The sequence below is a fragment of the Esox lucius genome, chromosome 2, assembly GCF_011004845.1.
Source record: "Esox lucius isolate fEsoLuc1 chromosome 2, fEsoLuc1.pri, whole genome shotgun sequence".
Classification (NCBI taxonomy): domain Eukaryota; kingdom Metazoa; phylum Chordata; class Actinopteri; order Esociformes; family Esocidae; genus Esox; species Esox lucius.
Genome location: NC_047570.1, coordinates 34724761 through 34746517, shown reverse-complemented (window position 1 = coordinate 34746517; position 21757 = coordinate 34724761). Strand labels below are relative to the sequence as shown.

At 42.4% G+C, this 21757-nt stretch overlaps 1 protein-coding gene and 1 long non-coding RNA gene across 5 annotated transcripts in view; one reads left to right on the top strand and one right to left on the bottom strand.

The window, feature by feature from the left end:
- The window catches only part of LOC105026488 (lymphocyte-specific protein 1), a 34172-nt gene extending 16503 nt beyond the window's left edge, over nucleotides 1-17669 (top strand). For 3 of the 4 annotated variants that reach the window (XM_010897970.4, XM_010897974.4, XM_010897975.5), the window contains 8 exons: nucleotides 932-973; nucleotides 1818-1861; nucleotides 4401-4482; nucleotides 5147-5275; nucleotides 6021-6119; nucleotides 7400-7483; nucleotides 7662-7737; nucleotides 17428-17669. In XM_010897970.4, the coding sequence (XP_010896272.1) occupies nucleotides 932-973; nucleotides 1818-1861; nucleotides 4401-4482; nucleotides 5147-5275; nucleotides 6021-6119; nucleotides 7400-7483; nucleotides 7662-7737; nucleotides 17428-17432 (561 nt within the window). In that variant the 3' untranslated portion in view covers nucleotides 17433-17669. The remainder of the gene's footprint in view (nucleotides 1-931; nucleotides 974-1817; nucleotides 1862-4400; nucleotides 4483-5146; nucleotides 5276-6020; nucleotides 6120-7399; nucleotides 7484-7661; nucleotides 7738-17427) is intronic. The other variant, XM_010897971.5, reaches the window with a different exon arrangement.
- Nucleotides 7757-15892, bottom strand: LOC105026487. Its single transcript, XR_004576713.1, has one exon. It is a non-coding gene; the product is annotated as a mucin-17 (long non-coding RNA).
- Nucleotides 17670-21757: the final 4088 nt, after the last annotated feature.

The window sequence follows — 21757 nt, the reverse complement described above, 5'->3', positions numbered from 1 at the left end:
ACCACCTCTCCACCTCTTGCAGGGCATGATGATACAACCTTAATTTCTTCAACTTTCCGTTTTCTGTTTCATGTGTGAAGAAATGCTTATCAAACTTCCTGTGTTGGCAGTGAAATCAACTAGATAGTACATTGGCTGTAATGTTCATACTAGCAAACAACATAGCCTTACATTCACTGTAATTGTCTCTCGACCACAGTGTCTGCCTGGCCTGAATGACAGATGTCATGTAAAATGTCGACTGATTGATTTTATGTATTCTATGTAGAGTATACACAGAATTACTCTATGGAAATTACAGCATAGACTTTTTGCTTCCTCAGTGGCAAACTAATCCCCTTTGCTGTAGTGTCTGTAGCTGCTTGTGTGCTTGTGATTGCCTTAAATGCCTAAACTTTTTTGCCCGAGTGTGGGTTAATGTATTGGGGGAAAGGCACTGAACCTTCTGTCTGGCTAACAGCTAGATGACAAACCACAGCCACCTTATCATCCACTGCCTGGGGTTTAAGGGGTCACACTTCCCTCAAGCGGTCACACTTTTTCCAGGCTTGTGTTTTTAAGCAAAAATGCACTACGGATATTTCTAATACATGTAACCAGCAGATTTAATTCATTTGAAATGATAACCATACTGGTCATGTCGATCACAGTCAGCAGCAGGAATGGAACATGAGAGATTTGGATACTGGCCAGGCATGCTAGCAGGTCACCACATCAACTTGCCCAGGTGCTACATCTCCGGCAACAAGTAAAAAACACTCAGAATGTCCCTCGATCCCAGTGATTGGTTAGGCACACTTCCTACTACTCTGAAGCATACTGGGGCTGACCTCTTTTCCATCCCATCTGAAGCTATTGTCTGCGGCATTTCTCTTGGCTAATGTCTTTCCTGGCGTCAATGTGTTTCCCTGTGCTGTGTGTGTCCTTGTAGAATGAGGTGGAGGAGAGAATGACAACAGAGAGCGCGTGTACGGTGAGTTTTCCCAAAGGCTGGGGGACCGCCGTTTGAGAGGCCAACAGTGTTTCAGAACATTTAATCCAGCTCAGAATGATCCTGTATTGTCAATTTAGAACGTTTTCCCTCCACAATAAGAGCTAAACTGCAAAGTCAGTGGAATGTCCTGCAATCTTAATCAAGAGATTGAGTGAAATATCATTCTATGGAGATCTCATTGTGTAATTTTATGCGACAGTATTGAGGTGCATTGTTTGAAGATAAACATTGCTCATCACCACTTCACAGGAACATTAGGGCTGGATTGCATTTTCTGTTTGACTAACTCTGTGCAGGGTTTGTTGAGGTCAAAGGTCACAGTGGAGATAATATACGTTTTAGTTCTGTTGTTTGTGGTTGTAACCTGACATCTACTGTCACATGTCAGTCTCTGTGATGTCTTGTTGTGCTGCATGCAAAGTCTGTTCTGGTTTATAGCCTGGTCCCTGGTCTGCTGTGCTAACTCCTATGTTCATTATCATGTGACAACACAAACAGATCTGGGACCAGGCTATCCTATTTCAGATTCCCTCATACACCTTCTCAGTTCCTTTTGTTATCCACATGAAAGGTTCTATAGCATGAGACAGGCTGTTGTTATGGTTATCAACATGAAAGGTTCCATAGCATGAGACAGGCTGTTGTTATGGTTCTCAACATGAAAGGTTCTATAGCATGAGACAGGCTGTTGTTATGGTTATCAACATGAAAGGTTCCATAGCATGAGACAGGCTGTTGTTATGGTTATCAACATGAAGGGCATACACACACAGCCATCTGTTATCTCACAATACCAACTGACTTTCTTTGTCCGCTTCCTCAGCTCAACGAGAGGACCGAGTCTCTGAATCGCTCTCTACAGAAAAGGTGAGTGGAAAATGTCTACTGTAGAACCATTCGACACCTCATCATAAAACAGTATGGGAATAACTGCCGAATATTGCAAGAATTAATCATTTCTATAGTAACTATAACAACGTTACATTGGAACCTGATGGCTGTTGCTACAGCCAGACGTGGCGGACGTGCAGGTCGTCAGGCAGGAAGTGTTTAAGATATTGAAACAACTAGAGGAGCTGCATCTTGGTTCCACTCGCACTCTCATTTCCTCTCTCCCTTCCTCTCTCGTTTCTTTTCTCTCCCTTTCCCTTCCTCTCACTTCCTCTTTCTCTCTTTTCTGTTCTCGCTCTTTATTGCGTCCCCCTTTTGTCAGAAAGGATTTAGAAATGTATCGTTTTTAACCCCCGATGTGTTTTCTTTGGAGGCTGCAGGGGAGCTGGATGCCCTCCCCTATAGCAGCTGTGCGGTGAGATACATTCCCCCTCCGATGTTAGCCCATTGGTTATATATACGGTACAGAGCAGCTTCTGGTGATATACACTCAGCTGCCGTGGTGACTGGTGACATAGATTAGCGTCGTAGTCAGACAGACAAATGCCTGGGCACCTGCCGGGCTCCTCTCGGCCTGCAGCTGTCCCTCGTGTGTGGGGAGGCCCTACCCCGATCCTGCTGTCACACTGGATGTGGTGTACAGCTGGTTAGGAGTGCTTGGAGAATGGTGTAGGTCAGGAACCCGAGGGCCTTGGCAGATGACATCACCCGGCTTTACCCAGTGTTATTTAATTTTTTTATTCTTGTCTGCTTCCTGAACACTAGGGAACACACACACACACACAGATGAGAGGGAACATTCTGTGCAGTTCACACAATGTAAATATAGTGAAGAGATCCTCAGAAAGGCAATGTTTTTACTGTTGCTCACGCTTACCCAACACATCCCCACAAAGAGTCTGTCTCTGGCTCTGGTGGCGAAGGCGCTTGTTTTTGTTCCACGGTCAAAATGTTGTTTTTTGTTGGTCCAAATCAGACAGACATGAAAATCCTAATGAAGATGGAAGACAACACTGTCTGGAGGTCCACCATACCTCAGTGATCTCCACCCATGGACAGTGTTACTGCACAAACATTGGTCCAACGATCCCGTAACATTAGACATGGTGCCACTGTTATCCAGCCAAAATAAGGCAGAGTCAGTCATCAGAGGGCTGATATTTGGTCCCGAGCTGTAGGGAGACCTTATGAATACAGCCCTTCATATGATGTTAGATGTCTGTGTCTGTGATCAGCTGTTTAAAGGGACCATGTATGACTAAGAGCTATCTGTGTTGTAAATGGCACCCTAATTGTTATGAAGTGCTCCGCTTTTGACCAGACCCCAACTGAAATGGCCTCTATGGTGAAGGGAACAGGTTTTAATTGGGGACTCGTACCGTAGCGCCATCCATGCTGAAGCTCCAGTTAAAACCACAGAGTTTCGTCTCTTCTGGCTGGGCAAGGAGCTGGGCAGGGCTGGAGCTGGGCAGGGAGTTGGGCAGGGAGCTGGGCTGGAGCTGGAAGCTGGGCAGGGAGCTGGGCTGGAGCTGGGCAAGGAGCTGGGCTGGAGCTGGGAGCTGGGCAGGGAACTGGGCTGGAGCTGGAAGCTGGGCAGGGAGCTGGCTGGAGCTGGGCTGGAGTTGGGCTGGAGCTGGGCAGGGAGCTGGGCTGGAGCTGGGAACTGTGCAGGGAGCTGGGCTGGAGCTGAGAGCTGTGCAGGGAGCTGGGCTGGAGCTGGAAAGGGAGCTGGGCTGGAGCTAGGCATGGAGCTAGGCATGGAGCAAGGCTTGAGCTGGGCTGTAGGATCCTGGGCTAGTGGCAAACAAAATGTAATGCATGTGGCTTCAGCTAAAACACGCTGGCGCTGGGATCTGACTGCGGTTGCGACTCTTGGAGGCCAGCGGGATGTTAAACCAGTCACAGTGTGTGTAATGTGTGCTCTGTGTGGACCCATGTGGACACATACTAAATCTACTGGCGCTTTGTATTAGGCAACTCTGACACTGCTTTATATTTAGCATATGATCCAATGGACTTTTTAGGCATACCCAAATGTCTAGTTTGTAAATAGATGTCTCAGTGTTAGCTGTCTCTTTACTTAAAAACTACCTGCAATCCTCTTAAAACTAAAATACACCATCAATGATGATAAAAGATCCTGATAATATATTATCAAATGTATCTGGTGAAAATACGGTAACTGCATAGAGAAGAATGCTAATTTAACATTATTGTGATTATAAACACCTTGACATTCTTAATGGTGATTTTAAAACAGTAACAGCATGAAGAAGACAATGTAACATCCTTGATGTTGATTTTTAAACAGTAACAGCATTAAAAAGACAATAAAACATCCTTGATGTTGATTTTTAAACAGTAACAGCATTAAAAAGACAATAAAACATCCTTGATGTTGATTTTTAAACAGTAACAGCATTAAAAAGACAATAAAACATCCTTGATGTTGATTTTAAAACAGTAACAGCATGAAGAAGACAATGTAACATCCTTGATGTTGATTTTAAAACAGTAACAGCATAAAGAAGACTGAGCCTCCCCTACCCATCTCCAAGATTGACAACAGACTGGAACAGTACACTCATGCAATTGAGGTATACTCTACTGTTTTGTTGTACCATACTGTAGTAAAATATACAGTAATATGTATATATATATATATATATATATATATATATATATACACAGCACCATATCATAGTGTACATTACAGTATTGTACAATAGTATACAGTATTACACTGTGGAATAGAGTACTATTTTATAGTATACTATACAGTACTGTACCATATTATACATTACTGTACTGTACAATACAGTGCTATACTATTCTGTATTCTACAGTAGTACACTGTACTGTACAGTACTATAATATAATAAACTGTACTATAATATATCAAACTATTCTATTCTATAATACTATACAATGAAGTTAAAAGATATACTGTACTATACTCTAAAGTGCAATACTGTACTTTAATATACTGTACTATACAGTGCTATACAGTACTGTAGAGTATTATACTGTATTATACTCTACTGTACATTACTACATAATACTATAATATAGTATCAAGTTCTATAATATAAAACTGTACTTAACCCTAACATACTTCATCCTATTCTGTTTTGATCTACTCTTCTACATTCTCATCATTAGGGATTATAACAAATTATAACATAAACGACTTAAACGACACTGTGTAACTAGTGATGTCCAGACATTTAAATGGAAACTGACTGTCATGTGCCTTCTCAGGAAGCAAAGGTCGCCAAGCAACAGGCCCTGACGGACCTGCCCAGCCCCTCTGAGCCTGTAGCCTCCAAGAAGAGCCTGTTTGAGGCAGGGGAAGCCTGGAGTCAGACCCCCAAGGGGACACCCTCCAAGGTGAGGGGGCGTGTGCTGCTTCCACAACCGCACCCACTTCTCTTATAAAAACCGGACCTAGGCAGGCAGAGGATAACTGAGTAAACACATTCACACAGAACGTACCTCTAACCAGTGGCGTTGTTAGCCCTGGAACAGCCCCGGATCTCAATTGGACCACAAAAAAATACAAAAATAAAGTTGCCCCTGATCTATTCATCTGTAATACCGATCGCACATTATGACATTGTAGACGTCTAGGCCACGTGTACATTCAAAACCCTGTAGTTTCTGTCCCGGGCGGGGCGGGGCAGGGTGGGGGGGGATAAGCCCAGAATGTATTGTGATCCTAGCGACGCCTCTGCCCCCTAACAAAAAGGTACACTTCCTACTTTATTAAGTTAACATGACAGGGACACAGTCAGGGATCAGCACTTCTATAGACGAGCCAGATGAGTAGGTTAATTTCCAGGTGTAGGCCCTGTCTGTGAATCCTGTCTGTGAATCCTGTCTGTGAATCCTGTCTGTGAATCCTGTCTGTGAATCCTGTCTGTGAGTCAGTGAAAATGTTGACGATGATTAAACCTATGATTTTGTGTACATGGCATTTATTATGTCTGAAGTGCCTCCTTATTCCCCTTATGGTAAAGTACGTGTGTTCAGGGCCCCTGGGGGAATAGGGCGACGTTGAGTACGCACCTCAACTGTCTCGTATTTGTGACCATGACGTAAGACTTCACCACGATTCATCATCTCTTTTTACCAGGATACGGAAGGTCTGAAAGTAGGCGTGGCCGACCTCATCCACCAATGGGTGAAGGGAAACCCAGACGGCAGCTGCAAAAGCCCCTCCTCCATACCAGCCGTGAGTCACAACGGACACCTGTTCTTTCCAATTATTCCAGAGCTCTTTGTGATGACTCACAACGTCAGGACAACAAGTCAACTAATCAGCTCTCTTCAGGCGTTTGCAACAAGCAACATCTAACACAGGCAGCGAATGCAGTGTTTGAGCTGCTGATTGGCTGTCCATTAGAGCAGGGCTGGTGCAAAAGCCGTTCCATTTTCAGGGTCAGCTGGTGCTGTTCCATTTCAGGGTCAGCCAGCCCTGATTTATTCATTATTCTATTTATCTATCATTACGCATGTGCTTGAACTGTAAACTACTTCAGCTGATTCTCTTTTTCCTGTATCCTTTCTCCTCTCAGTCTTCCTTTCAACTATCTCCATATCTGGTATCCTCTTAACTTTTTCTTCCTTAAGGTAACTGTCCTTCATCTCCCAATGTATTTCTATTAAGCTCTACCTTCTATACTTCCTTCACAGCTAACACATGTTCATGTATTACAACCCCACAGCTTTATTAGACGTTTAATGTTGTCAGGTCATATTAGGACGTGTCCGTTGTCTGTCACCAGTCTCAATGGAATGCTGCCCCTCTGTGGGGAATTTTAGTATAACATCATCTATACAGTTGGTCTAGAGTTATATATTATTTCACCACAAATTAGCAATTTCTTTACATAAAAAAAATCTATTGCAAACCACTGCTCAATCAATGCTGCATACCACTTAATCTTTCAGTCTTCATAGCGATCAATAATTTTAAATATACATTTCCACAAAGGCTTTTTTTTATAATGAATTTATAAAATGATCATGACATTGCCATCCAAAGACCATGACATATTATTACCACTACAAACTACAACTGTTCAGGAAAACCTATTCGCATTCAAAACATTATGCTCTTTTCCAGGTGTAAAGCGTTTGTTCTCAATATTAACTACCAAATCCTAGACAATACCGGATTATAACAATTTAACCCTTCAACTCCTTCTCCAGTCAAATGAACTTGATGCACCATTTTTTATGCATTCAGTTAGAAAACAATAGTCACGTTGACTACCATTGATTGTGTTAACTTTTACAAGTTGCTATTGTTAATTAACTAGTGCTAGTTTGACTCTGGGACAATTTCTGACTTTCTTCATGATGGATGCAGAGATAAAAATGCTATCCACAAGTTAACAATTATAAATAATATAGACTTTTTTGTACTTATGTCAAAATCAAGGCCTGTATTTGATTCTTAATAATTTAAGTGGGAAGACTGTGTCTGAATAATGAGATTTGGTTTTGTAGGAGGTGAAGGCTGGTGATGTGCTGAGCAAGAAGAACCTCTGGGAGAACGTAGGAGACTCTCCGTCACCTGGGAGAGTAGGAAAGGTAAGATTTGGCTGCACTTTATCGTAGCTGACATGAGTGACGTAATTTACAGTAAAAATTTGCATCTGTATATTTGGCATACAGATCGAAAAGCAGTTGACATGGACGCATGGATTTAGATCTGCATTTTGATGTTATTTGGCACAAAAACAAATTGATAGTACTTCACTCGTTTCAGGGAGCCGCTGGTAAAAAGTACAAGTTTGTGATGATGGCCCACGGCAAGTATGAAAAGGTGGCGGTTGGTGATGATGGTAAGTGACTCACCAAAATCAATTTCAAACGTTTTCAAAACAAATGAAGATCACTGAAATTAAAGTCTGACATTTTGGATCGATTAATCCAAAAATGATCTTCAAATAATTTTTGACAATGTGTTTCCATGAGTGAGTAAAATGGGCACTCCTGAGATATATATTTTTGTCTTGACCCTTAGTTTTTAGGCCAAAGCGAGTGTGTGTCGTCATGTCTTAGCATAAGACATCACTAGAAGTACATCAGTCATCTTGAATAAGTCAACATTGAACACAGGCTTCACAAACCACCACACTGATGACACGTACAAAAGCTTAGAGTTTACTTTGATGTAGACAATGAGCAATCTATCAGTCAATCACACAGTTGCCAAGAGCATTATACACTGTACAGTTCTATACAAAATAATGAACACACAACCAGCAAGTCTAAAGCAGCAATGTGATAATGGTTAGCTCATTTGGATTCACCACTGTAAATAAATATATCCAAAATATAACTTTTCTGTCCAAAATTTAATTAAAAAGACCTGAGAAGCATCAAATAACTACCACAAAACATCATTAAGTTACAAAAAATGCAAACAATATTGTTAACAGCAAGAAGATTTCAGAGAATTTATTGAACTCATATTAATAAAAACATGCCTAAGAAAACTACTAGTAACTGAATATTGCCAGTATTCACAGATCTGTTTGAAACTATATCCACCACATACTGGTTTTGATGATAAGAAAATATACTGTTGTGGTAGGTATCCTTCTATACAGTTCAACCAACCCAGTAAATGTGGAGGAGCAGTTAAGATAATAAGATAATATATTTATATGTTAACATTCAAAAGCGGAAGTAGCATCACACTCTCTCTTTCCATTTCCCAATTGGGATCTTACCCTAGATGCAAAATAATAAACAGCTTAATCAAAAACACCAACTGTATCATCATCAACAACAAACCCATCTTCCAATGTCACCTTTTACCATTAACTAATATTTTCCATGGATTCTTGTATCTCTTCCTATGTCCTAAAGACCCGTCTGTTGTTCGTCGCCGTTATCTTTCATTACTTCATTATTATCCATTCTGCAATCTTATCATTCAGCAATCCTAATTAATTCACTATGTCTCATAAGAATTAATGTCCATTTATTTTCTGGCGGACGTTTCCTCTCTGCACAGGTCCTAAACATGTCTAAAATGGTCTTTCTATCCCTACTGGAAATGCGGCACAATATTTTTGTTATACATTCCATTTGCCATTCCAATATATTTTTTAATAAAACTCAAAACTGAAAAAGCTTTTCATACAATTCTTTTTTTTTTTTTGTCATTTGTTAAATGCGTAGCTACTTAACATTCATTTCCAGTAGGGACAACATGTCCTTCCTCTGACTTTATTTAAACCACACACCTTCTCAGACTCGACGTATATCAGATCTGCCTTCTGCAGCTGTGCCCATTACCATCATTACTGTACATCATAGAACACTTGGAAGAATTTCAGATTGCATATCTGTACCAATCACCATTTGTTGTGTTGTGTTCCAAGGTCGAGTTGTCCCTCTAGTCTGATGTAGTTGTGCGTGTCCCTCTCTCACAGCTGCACTGTTCCATCATCCAATGCCCTTCTGTCCCGTCAATCCAGGAATGTACGAGCCCTATTTATCACACACCGACGTCAGACACTCAATCCATAACCCCACCCGGTCTACACTCTCTAAGACTAAGACTAGCAGCGCGTAAAAAAAATATTCTCAAGAGATTTCATATATAGCATTGTAAACAAAACCTGACTCTATTTTTGCATGCAACCGACATTATAATGATCTTAGACACCACATAATGATCTTATTATTATTATTATTATATTTCATTATGGAGTACATTTAGCATGTAATCATTGTCAATCTACAATTGCTACCAATCTCAACTGTATATCCCAGTACATAGGCCTATGCATGAATACTCTGGCGTGAGTTTAAAGTCAGACATTGGTTGTTTTGGATGTACCAAATCCTCTGGCGGTTTTGTTGAAATCCTTCCCCTCCCCATCCTGATTTTTACGGTTGATTAGTCCTCTTTCGAACACTGCCGACATCTTCACAAGTGGCTTCTCTGCAGCCTCTTTTAGCTTCCTGGCATTAAACCGTGGACTGTACAGCAGAAGTGGCAGACGGTTCGCAAAGGAAGGGACAACCTCTAGCTCATCCTCTTTCTGCTGATTGTCTTTTCCCATCCTGTCTGTCTTGTTTTTCTTATTCTTTGTCTTGTCAGATGAATCAGAAGTTTTGCTAGCTCTAATCTGCTGCAATATTGCGTCCTTGGTTGAGAACATCTGAAAAAGCATGGCGTCCCACATTTTCATTGCTCTGGGCACTTCTGACTCCTTCAATAATTTCTTGTCCTTTTCAGAGTGGTCTTTGACATCTGCTGACACTCCACCAGTTTTGCTCTGGTCTGTGGCCTTTTTGTTGTCTTTGGCATACTTAGATTCAAGTATTGGCTCTGGGAACTGAGGCTGCTCAGGCTCGACCACCATGTGCTTTTTCAGTCGTGACCAGCCCCCGAACTTGGCCATCAGACCTTTAGGTTTCATTGCATTTACCACAGCTTTAGCAGGACTAGGTTTAGCAGACGGAGATTGGGCCATGTCTTTCTGGTGTGGATGTATTTTATCAACAGTCGAAGATGCAGTTGATGTCGTAGACTTCATAGAGGGTGTCTCTCTGGGTGTTGGCGTCCCTCGTGCACCTGATGCACTTGCTTCCACACCTTCCATTGTGTCTGTCCAAGTGCGTCCATTCTCTGGCTGAGATGGCATCGTGTTTTTTCGTCCATTCTTTGGCTGAGATTTCGTGCCTGTCTGACCATTCTTCTGCTGAGATTTCTTGTCTGTTGGTCCATTCTTTTGCTGAGATGGCAATGACCTTCCGCTGTTTGTGGACGGTGGAGCTGCTTTTGCTGAGGCTGAAGCCTGAGGCAGAGAGGCAGGAGTGGTACAGTCAATCAGATCAGCCTTGGTAACAGCAGGTTGTTTCATCACAGTGTCTATAGTAGGGGTTGGGGTAGATATACGTTCTATGGCAGGATTTGCAGGAGGCTGTGTATTGGTGTTAGGGGCATTTGTTGATTTCAGCCCTGGGGATTGTTTTGGGGAGGCACTAGCTTCAATATGAGGTTTTGTCAAGTGTTTAGCTTCAATAGAAGCATTAAGCCAGGGTCTAGTTGGACTAAAGCAGCGTCTAGCTTCGCTAGACTTATTTATAAAAGGTTTTGTTTCTATAGTAGGGCTGAAGCAGGATCTCGTTTCTATGGTAGGGCTGAAGCAGGGTCTTGTTTCTATAGTAGGGCTGAAGCAGGGTCTTGTTTCTATAGTAGGGCTGAAGCTGGATCTTGTTTCTATGGTAGGGCTGAAGCAGGGTCTTGTTTCTATAGTAGGGCTGAAGCAGGATCTTGTTTCTATGGCAGGGCTGAAGCAAGGTCTTGTTTCTATGGTAGGGCTGAAGCAGGATCTTGTTTCTTTTTTAGCATTTGAGGAAAACTCTACATTTACTGAATGCTTGTTACCTGTGTTATGGCCTAGGGATGGATTGGGAGACACATTCAATTCCATATTAATCTGATGAAACTGTTTAGCTTGAACAAGGGGGTTAAAGGGAGTTTCTTTTTCTACAGTGAGGTTTGTTGAAGGCTGCACATTCATTTTAGGTATATTTGCTGATTTGGCCTCTGGGAGATAAGTTGGGGAGGAACTAGTTAATACTTTTTGCAGTGTACATGGTTTAGCTTCAGTAATTGGGCTTAAGGAGGTTATTGTGTCCATGGTAGGTTCTGTGGAAGATTTTATATTATTATTAGGCATATTAGCTGGTGTAAGTTCTGGTGAAGAGTTTTGGGAGGCACTGGGTTCAGAGTTATGCTGTGGAAATGGTTTAGCTTCTGCTGCAGGGCTTAAAGAAATGTCAGCTGACACACCAGGCTTTCTAGAGGCCTGTGTATTTATTGCATGTTTATCAGAAGGACCAGGTTCTGTTACCAATGTTGTATCATGTTTAGTTTCTGTAGGTGGGGTTGACCATGGCCTGGAGCGTCTATGTGGGGGTGAAGAGGGTAGGATCTTTAAGGCAGGCTTGTTAGGATACTCTGAAACCGGTTTCGGGGAGGCACTACTTTCAGGCTTTAAGGAAAAGTGTACATTTGCAGTGGAAATGGTGGAACTGGTAAGATCTGGGGGTGGTCTGTAATTGATTTCTTGAGTGGTGGGAAAATTCGGAATAATAGTAGGGTTTTTATTAAGTTTAAAGTCTGCGACCGGTTTTGGGGCGGAACTAGTGTCTATGACACGCTTACTATGCTTATCTTGTAAATTAGGGCTTAACGGTTGTGTTTTTTCTGTGGAAGGCTGAGCACCTTCAATGGATACATTAGTAGGTGTAGGATATGGGGAAGGCTTGGGCAAAGCTATGCTTGCTTCAGCAGAGAATGTATGTTGTTTACCTTTGTGTGGTAAGTTTTCTAAGGATAGTTTTTCAGTATTGGACTTGTTGGAGGGGTTTTCATCAAGGGGAGAGTTTGTTAATTGTCTGCTTTTGATAGGTTGGTGAGAGTTGGTTTCTATGAAATGCATTCTGGCATGATTTGCATGGTATTGCATTGTACTCTGCAGAATATTTTCTGTGGTAAAATTGCCAGAAAGTACACATCCCAATGAAGGTGTGTTATGGAGTTGGGCTACTATGCTAGGGCTACTAGTGAACTGGGCTGCAGTGGTGGGCATGTGGAGGAGAAGGCTTTCAGAGACAGGTACATTTTGGAGTAGGGCAACAGTAGTAGGAATGTTAGAGGTTTGGGCCACTGTGGTAGATGTGCTAGAATACATAGTTGCCATGCCAGGCATGCTTGGGATTTTGGTTCCTGATATAGGTGTGCTGGGATCTTTCATTTCATTGGTAGGTTTGAAGCCAGTAAGTTGACTTCCAACAGCTGGTGTGCTAGGAAGTTGGGTGTCTATGGCAGGTGGGCTGTGCAGTTTGGCTATTACGGCAGGGGAGCTGGGAAAAATCATTTCAGTGGCAGGGAGTGGAGGACTTATGAAAGTTTGAGTTGACATTGTAGGCAGCTGTGTTCGTGATGATGTAAGTGTGCTGGGCTTTATAGTTTCAATGATATTTTGGGCTACTAGAATAGGGCTAGGGAGTTGGGGTCTTTGGGTAGGTGGGCTGGGGGGTTGGGCTTTTTGGGTAGGTGGGCTGGGGGGTTGGGCAATTTGGGTAGGTGGGCAGGGGAGTTGGGCTATTAGGGTAAGCAAGCTGGGGAGTTGGGCTGTTTGGATAGGTGGGCTGGGGAGTTGAGCTACTAGGTTAGACAGGCTGGAGAGTTGGGCTGATTGGATAGGTGGGCTGGGGAGTTGGGCTGATTGGATAGGTGGGCTGGGGAGTTGGCCTACTAGATTAGGTGGGCTGGGCAGTTGGGCTACTAGGTTAGGTGAGCTGGGGAGTTGGGATCCTAGGGTAGGTGGGGTGGAGAGTTGGGCTACTATGGTAGGCGGGCTGGGTAGTAGGGCTATTTTTGTAGGTGTGCTTGGTAGTTCAGCTGTTTTGGTAGGCGGACTGTGGAGCTGTATTCCTTTCATAGTAGGTTTGGTGGGCAGTTTAGTTTCAATAGTAAGGGTATAAGGGAATTTTGTTTCTTTGGTTAAGGCACAAGGCATACAAGGTAGTATGGCATCTATGGTAGGTTTGTCTGATAGTATATTTGCTAACTTAGGTTCACTTGGGAGTTGGCTTCTTATGTCAGGGTTGCTGACCAGATTAGAGTCTTGGCTATAATAAGACTTGACAGGAAGATGCATGACTGCAGGAGCAGCCTCTAACTTTCCACTGTGTTCGGGCATACTCTCTACAGTTGGGTTTTTTGGAACTTCAGAATCTGAAATGATGAATGGATGAAGGGACTTTGACACAACACTACTACCTATCGAGAATGGACAAGTTTCAGTTGCTTGTTTTGTTGTGTGTACCTCACCTGCTTCAGATACTGGTATTGATGCCTCAGACTGTGAGGCCTTTGGTGTGGGCGCTTCCCCGGGGGGTGGTTCAATAGTTTGCAGTCCCAAAGCCAATGAATGTTCCAGTTTTGTTACATCCACCGTAGGTGTGAAATTAGTGTGTATTCCATAAGCCAGTACTTCAGACTTGTTTACTTGGGATGTATTGAGTTTAGATATCGATTTATTATCTGTTTGCGTCTTAGAAAGGCCAGTTTCAGCTGAAATTGTTGAGGATGAATGTGCTGCAACAGGTGAATACTGCATCGGCCAGGTAGATTTTAGTAGTTCATTGTCAGGAGTTTTTGAACCTGCGAAAGGTATGTCAGGCTTATTGTTAGGAGGAGATGGCCCGTTTAGTAATTCGTCAGACTGTGTTGTTGATGGTAACAGTAATGACTCATTAACCTTGGGTGCGGAAGGGCCGTAATATGCCCGGATCCCACCATGGGCAACGTACTCAGCTGGGGTCAGTCCGTAATATGTAGAACGTGTTTTGGGTTTTTTGGATGTTGGGGCCTTTTGCTTTTCTATTAATGGTGCTAGAACTTTATGTAAACCAAGTACTGGTGATTCTGGGTATCCAGGGTTCAATGTAGCTTCAGGTGCTGAAATAGGTGGGGTTCGAACAGTATTAGGAGGTACTTGCGATGAAATCACGGGCAAAGTTTGTCCATTTGGAGACAACTGTGTTGCTGAAATAGTTGTCATGTTGTGTCCACTGAGACTAGTGGTTCCACTTTTGGGGGATAATTGAGTTTCTTGCTTTTGGTTCCCCGGTGGTATTCCACATTCAAATCTGTCTTCCATTTTAACTTTCCCTGTTGGAGATTCTGTCGACATTACAGTCTTAGTTTTGGACATGGGACCTGCATGATCATTTGCAGCAATTGTTGATGCTGAAATCTCATTGGGTGATATCTTAGCCACAGATCCTTCAGTGGTGGTAGTGAATCTATTGTTCTGGTTTCTATTGCTCCCATCACTAATTGGTCCTTGTGAACGTTTCACTGAATTAGCTCTGTCAGATTTAACTGTTTTTGATTGTTCAGTTGTAGCTGGATATGTAACAGGAACTGATTGGGGAGTTGTAACTCTGCTTGCTACTGGAATTGCTAGAGGAGTATGGGCTGTACTGGACAAAGGCATCGCTGGGGGTGATTTGACTCTGTTCACAATATGAATTGGTGGCTTGTATCTCTGGGAGTTTAAGACTGAGGCATATATGTCCTGAGAGGAGGTGAAGGCATTATAAATATTAGCCATCGACTTGCTTGTGTGAGATGCATCTTCTACCTCCTTGGATCTATGAGACTCCTCATTTACAACCCAAGCATTTACGTCTTGAGAGGAAGCAAAGGTGGAAAACATGTTGACCACAGATCCTGTCATGTTGGAGGATATTCTGTTGGTTTGACTTGTACTATCAACACTGGTCAGACCTTGTGCATGTTTGTCTGGTGCAGATCCAGTAGGTTTTGCTGATTCTGTGGCACCTGAGGGAGTGTTGTTTGTAGAGGTTACATGCCTCGCTGGGGGAGATTTGACTCTACTAGAAACAGGGGTTGCTGAAGGTGTTTGGGCTACACTTGTGAAAACAATTTCTGGGGGTGTTTGGGCTTCACTGGTAATAGGTTTTGATGGGGGAGATTTGACTCTACTGGCAACAGTCATTGAGGACATAAATCTCTGTGTGTTTATGATTGAAGAATGTATATCAGGTGAAGAGGTGAAGGCATAAGATACATTTGTCATAGTTGGTTCAATGACACTGTTTTGGGATCTATATATATCTGAGTGAGGTGCTATTCGTGTTGCTGGTTCAGTTGCGGATGAGGTCTTGGTTACAGTCATTGGTGACTGGTATATCTCTGGCTCGTTGTTTACGACCAAGCCATGCACATCCTGAGAGGAGAAGAAAACTGGACTGGCAGCAAACAAGAGAGGGTTGGCTTTTGATATCTCAAAAGCAGGTGCCATTCGCCCCCTTGAAGGATGGTGAGAGGGTGTTTTTGGTCTCCCAGAAGGAGTCTTTCCCACCGAAACTGTATATGGGATTGATGGCTCACTTTGATAAGAAGTCATTTGGGTTTTGTCCATGTGCATAGTTGATAATGATACTCCCTGATAGAATGCATTTACCCCTGATATATCTGGAAGCGCAGGCTTAGAGATTTCGTAAAATGTGGCCTTTGATGTGTAAATCCTTGACTGTGGGTTGACAATGCCTTCTCCAGCTGCAGTGGTTTGTGAGCTGACTGTCTCGGAAGGCACCTTGTTCATCTTGTGACCTTCAATGCCAGGGACATGAGTGGCCATATCTAGTGTGAGAACTGAAGCCTTGGGTGTCATCACCTTCTGGTTGGGGTTAGGAGGTTGTGTCTGAGGGGGTTGCACAGACACCAGTAATGGGGCAGGAGATGGGACTGTAACCTGACCCAGTAAGGGAGCCAAGCCCGGTCCCAGGCTCGGACAACTAGGTGCAGGTGGGGAAAGAGTAATTCTATGTGTCGATATTTTAGGGGAACCTGGAATCTGGGGCATTAACTCTGGCATGGCACTGACAAGGCCCGGAGATACTCTAGACGTGGCAACCGACCCATTCAAATTGAGAGATACAGATGAATACAGGTCATGGTGACGCGCGGCTGGGCCTCGAGACAACTCAGGTACAGGTGGCGGTGGGCGGGGCGGAGGCAAGGCTGGTGCCGGGTTTTCTGCGTAGTCCTCGTCAAACATAAACGTTGAGCACTCGTACAGCGGAGCCGTCTGCTCCTCAGCCTGAGTGGGAGCTGCATAGTTCTGTGAGGGAAACACCCCGGTCTGCAGGTATGGACCGCTTCCACAGGAGCTACTGGGAGGCCATGGTAATGTTGAGGGGGGCTGTTGCTGACAAAAAGGCCTAACGGGGGAAATGCAGTTCGGGGAGCGGGGCGGAGTTGAGTGCGTGTCGCTGTGTTCCAGATCAGAGGCTTCGTTCACGGGGGAAAGACAGGAACGGAAGGGAATGGGAGTATGAGAGGGCCTGGCTTTCTTCTTCGCTCTCTTCTTGATGAGTTTCTGCAGCCGAGCGTTATCCTTGTCTGGCTTGGGTAGCAGGGGAGGGGGAGGCTGGGTGGAGTCGGGGAGGTCGGGTTGGAGTCCATTACTGTAACTGACTGCCATCAGCATTTCATCCCCTGAAAAGACCAAACAGAACCAAAACATAAGGCATCCTGAATTTAAAGCAAAAAAATATTTTAGGAATAAATCAAGAAAATAAATCAAGAAAAAGTTTTCCCCAAATATATACAGCACGGGAGAAAATTAAGAGACCACTGCACCTTGTTCTTTCCTTTTCAAAAAAGCTGAAAAGGAAAGTTTTGAGTGAGGAACAGATGCGTTCAATTTGCAGTGGTCTCTTAATTTGAACCCTTCTGTTCCTCACTCAAAACCTTCCTTTTTTACTTTTTTGGAAAGGAAAGAAAAAGGTGCAGTGGTCTCTTAATTTTTTCCGTAGCTGTTTATATATAGTTATCTGTTATTATGTAAAGATTATCAACAAAACAGAAAACATTTGATGAGAGCAGAAGATGTAACATTCTAGTGTGTGACTATACATTTGAATGAATAATTGACAGCACTCATCTCTTTTTTTCACAGCTTGACAGTTCCTTGGGAAGAGAATTGGGAAGAGACTTTGGATTCCGCAAATAAGTCATTACCTACAATCATTATGTCACTTCTTATTTATCATTCACTGTTTGCATTCAATCACTGGCCTACATATCCATCAATACATAAAACAATGTGTAGGTCAACAATATTTTGCTTTGTTCCATCTATCAGCTAATTTACCAGCATTTTAAAAAAAAAGTGTAAAATAAAGTCTAAATATGAAATTACAGAAGGTGATCAGCTTGTACTTTTCTGATTATAATTGAATTGTTTTTGTTCATGATTTGTTTACTTGAATCAACAACAAAACAACAACTTGCAATAAAACCATTTAATAAAGTAAATAATTTAGCTAATTGTGCCATTACAGTAAATTTACAGTAACTTACAGTAAATGTCTACAGCATTTTCAGAACTTACAGTAAATGTCTAGGGTGTTTACAGAACTTACAGTAAAAGTCTACAGTGTTATTGTGGCTTCATTTATTTTTGTTTTGGTTTCCATTAGTAGGTGAATTCATGGTGTAACTCACAGTCGATTACTGACAATGGTCTGCTGTTTTACTAATGTAGGCAAGCCCTCACAAATGCTGCTGCTCATGTAACCCATGTTAATGCTTCTGCAAAATCTTTTTAAGAAAGACATGGCTTTCCTTTTGGTTATTTGATTCAGGAACTATGACTGAACTCAATACGGAACAGTGGATCAACCATGTAAATCTGGATCAAGACTACAACAACACTGGATTAACCATGTAAATTCGGATCAACCACATAAATCAATGTCAACTTCATGAAGTCAAACATAAATGTTGGATCAACAATAAGTCTTCTGTATTTCCACGTCTGTTCAGTTACAAAGCCTCCAGTTGAAAAAGGTTTGGTCCAAAAGATACAGCCAATGATGCTTGTCACAGTGAAAACATGTTTTGGTTTCACACACCTAATATATGTCTGGCTGTCTTTGGAGACACAGTGAAATGGACCAGGGCCTTAATTTAGTCTGAGGTGGGAGAGACAGACAGAGTAGCAGAGAGAGAGAGAGATTGAGAGAGGGAGTAGGGAATCAACCACACTGTGCTCAGTAAACCAATGGCCGTGATCCAGATCATCGTTATTTCTGGTCTCAAAACGCCTGTCATGTTTATTTCCGTCACCCTGCGCAGATGATCAGATCTCCCGTCGCCTGGTCGGAGAAACTGCACCACATTACAACGCACGGTATGATTTCAGAAAATCTCACCTGCAGCAGTAAAGTTCAGCTGGAACGTGCCCAACGCTAAGCGTCACTTTGTAGAGACGACTGACCCACTGAACAGGACCGCAGACACATCATTAACATAAGTACTCACCTAGTAGGTCTTTTAACAGACTAGCACATACAGTCTGATCTTTGGCCCTGTGTTAAAACCGACAGCTACTACCAGGAGTAATACCTCGCACAGGATTGCATTCACTTAAGTGGGTAGGATCAGCATGAAAACTGACATGGCAGAAACACTGCAATGACGGGTTTCGATTAATTTTGTCCTTGGAATTGAATGCTTTCGGGAACCTTCGAACATTTGTTTAAAGTGTGAATGTGAAAAGGTCTATGGATTCCTGCTCCGTGAGGGACAGAAGGACGAAGTCAAAAACTGTGATCAAACAAAATGTGCTCACAATGTTGTTACTCGATTCCGATTTGGATTTGTTGCACAGTTTTTACTGCATGACATTTAGATATATTTTTTTTCTGGTTGAGAGGAAGTAGACTATAAATAATAGTCTACATGTAGACATTTAGCCGCGGTGGGGATTTTCTTTCTCTGCAGCAAGTTTTCACTACATTTCCATGAAATGTTCATTGTTCGGGTTGTCCCAAAACAATGTTAACCTCTTAACAGAGTCTGTTTGCCACATTCTGAGAAGTGATTCTTTCTGCAGCCTCCAATTCGTGTAACTTGTATAAAAAAAATATGCGCTAAATTTATTAATATGCCACAGGCTTTCCAAATGTAGACCATTTTATTTCTACTGCTTCTACAGCCTCAGACACTGAAACTGGTGCTTGATACATGAGAGGAGGTCACCTTTTAAAGCATAGGGTTAGATATCTGGGAGGCTTCCAACACAGGCTCAAAAGAGGAAAGGGTAAGATTAGCCATGCCGTAAAATATTTGCACTGTACTCTGACCTCAACTTAAGCTCCTTTATTTTAGAACTGATCAAATAAATTAACCACTAACAAACAATGACATTGATTATTGTGAATGATTACACCTAATGTTGTCCATGGCCATAATAATAGTGTATAATTTTCTGTGGCAGCAAAATTGTGGTTTTGTCAAACTTACCACAAGGTAAATGGAGCAGTTTATGGTTTTTCGCTTGATGTTCTGAAAAGCAAAGAATTCAGACTTGTACTGTTTTTGTACACAGATGTACACAGAAAGCCAATAAGCAGCTTCAGAAGATATACACAGAAAGCCATCACATTCACAGTACCAACTAATGTCCTTTCTATGCAGAGACAGTTTATTAAACCACTTCTTATGGTTGTGCAAATTGTACAACAATAAAAATTGGACATTGTGTGATTGAACATATCCACGACAGGTTCAAGTGCAATTTCAGGGAACAAATCCCCAACAGACGAACAGGCCTTCAAGCTGTCCAATCCAAGCTCATGCAACACATAAAGTACAGTAACACGATCTTGCCAATCGACCGATGGTCACACTGAATTACATTGTGTTTACCTTAGGGGTTTCTAGTTCAGGGGAAACTCTCTTGCTGGCCTTTGACTGCTAGATCCCAGACACAGAGATTAACCTCACAGGGTCCTTGCCGTGTTCAACTGAGCTATCCACTGTCAGCAGGGCAACGATCGCCCAATGGCAACAGATCCAAAAATAAAACCCTGATCCACCCAATTCATGTTCCACTGTGGGAGCAGCACTGCAGGTCTGCACAGTGCTGTGGTGGGACTGGTGTGGGATAACTAGAGAGCTACTGTATCTTCACCCAGCCAGGCAGGGGGTTTCCACAACCAACTGAGATATATGACCAGGCCAAGCCTTGCAGAAAGAACGTGATGATAGAGGAGAAAGATAGAGGCCTCTAGTGGATGTAATTAAGCACAGAAATGTGAGGTTTCAGCAGGGGCAGCACTGCTGTGGCCTTCCACCACTTTAACCTAGTCAACTGGGTGAGATCTTCCGACTTAATTGGCTGATCTCGCCTGATGACCCTTTTGGTCATATCCAATCTAAACTTGTCACTGGGTTATGGCGCAAAATCTCATATGCACAATACCCATTTAAAGTTGGCCATTGTGAAAATTACATCTTTCTATCCCAAAATGTATTTATTTATGTACTTTTTCTTTTAACTCGTTTGGAGTTTCCATTTACTATTAATAATAAGAATAGCAGAGTTGTGCAGAAGTGGGTTATGTCTGTCACTTGATTAGTTGCTTCTTAGCCATGTACATTTTTTATTGATAGTTTAACCAGACAGCTTTCTGAGTTTTGTCAGTAGTAGTTTTAGTAGTCATGGAATGCTAAAAATATAAAACCTCACAAATCACCCAGTTTCAAAAAGATTAGACCTTACCTGGTCAAGATTTTGACCAGGTAAAAGTTTTAGATAGTGTTTATTACATCCAGTCAATTGTCAAAAGTATGTCACTTACATAAGAAAAGCTAACTAGCTAATAGCCTATGAGACTAAATGCATGTTCTTTCAGAAAAGCTAACTAGCTAACTAGTAGCTACTGTAGTGACATGATCTAAAAACAAAGTCAGAAGTGCCTTGTTCTGGCCCAAGTGTGAGCACTGTTTGAGACAGCTCTGCTGTGCTACACAACAACATTGGCCTGTTGCTCCAGAAAGTTCTCAAAATGTACTTAATTGCTAATGAAGGCCAAGTTAGGAGGATTGTACCAATGGATCTTGTGCGATTTGTGGTTTAAATTTAAAGTAGGTCATCAGGACAGATCAGCCGGGCCAGGCCAGTCTTAAAAAACATATTCTTAATCTCAAAGAGCTTTTCCTGGTTAAATAAAAGTTAAATGAAAATCTGCAAATCTTTAGGAAGCAAAGATATACTGTACAAATGTCCTAAATGTTGCTGCCTGGGTACTCATAGACACCGTGGGGATTATATAGGGATGCTTTCTCTCTGTCTTCATGGAGCTGACCTTATCTACACTGATCTGATCCAATTTGCACAGCTTCTTCTCTGCTGCAACTACAACATCCCCTAGAGGCAGACATGAGCTGACAGCCACCACCACCTCTGGTCCCATTTAAACCCATAGCCATATGGGTCT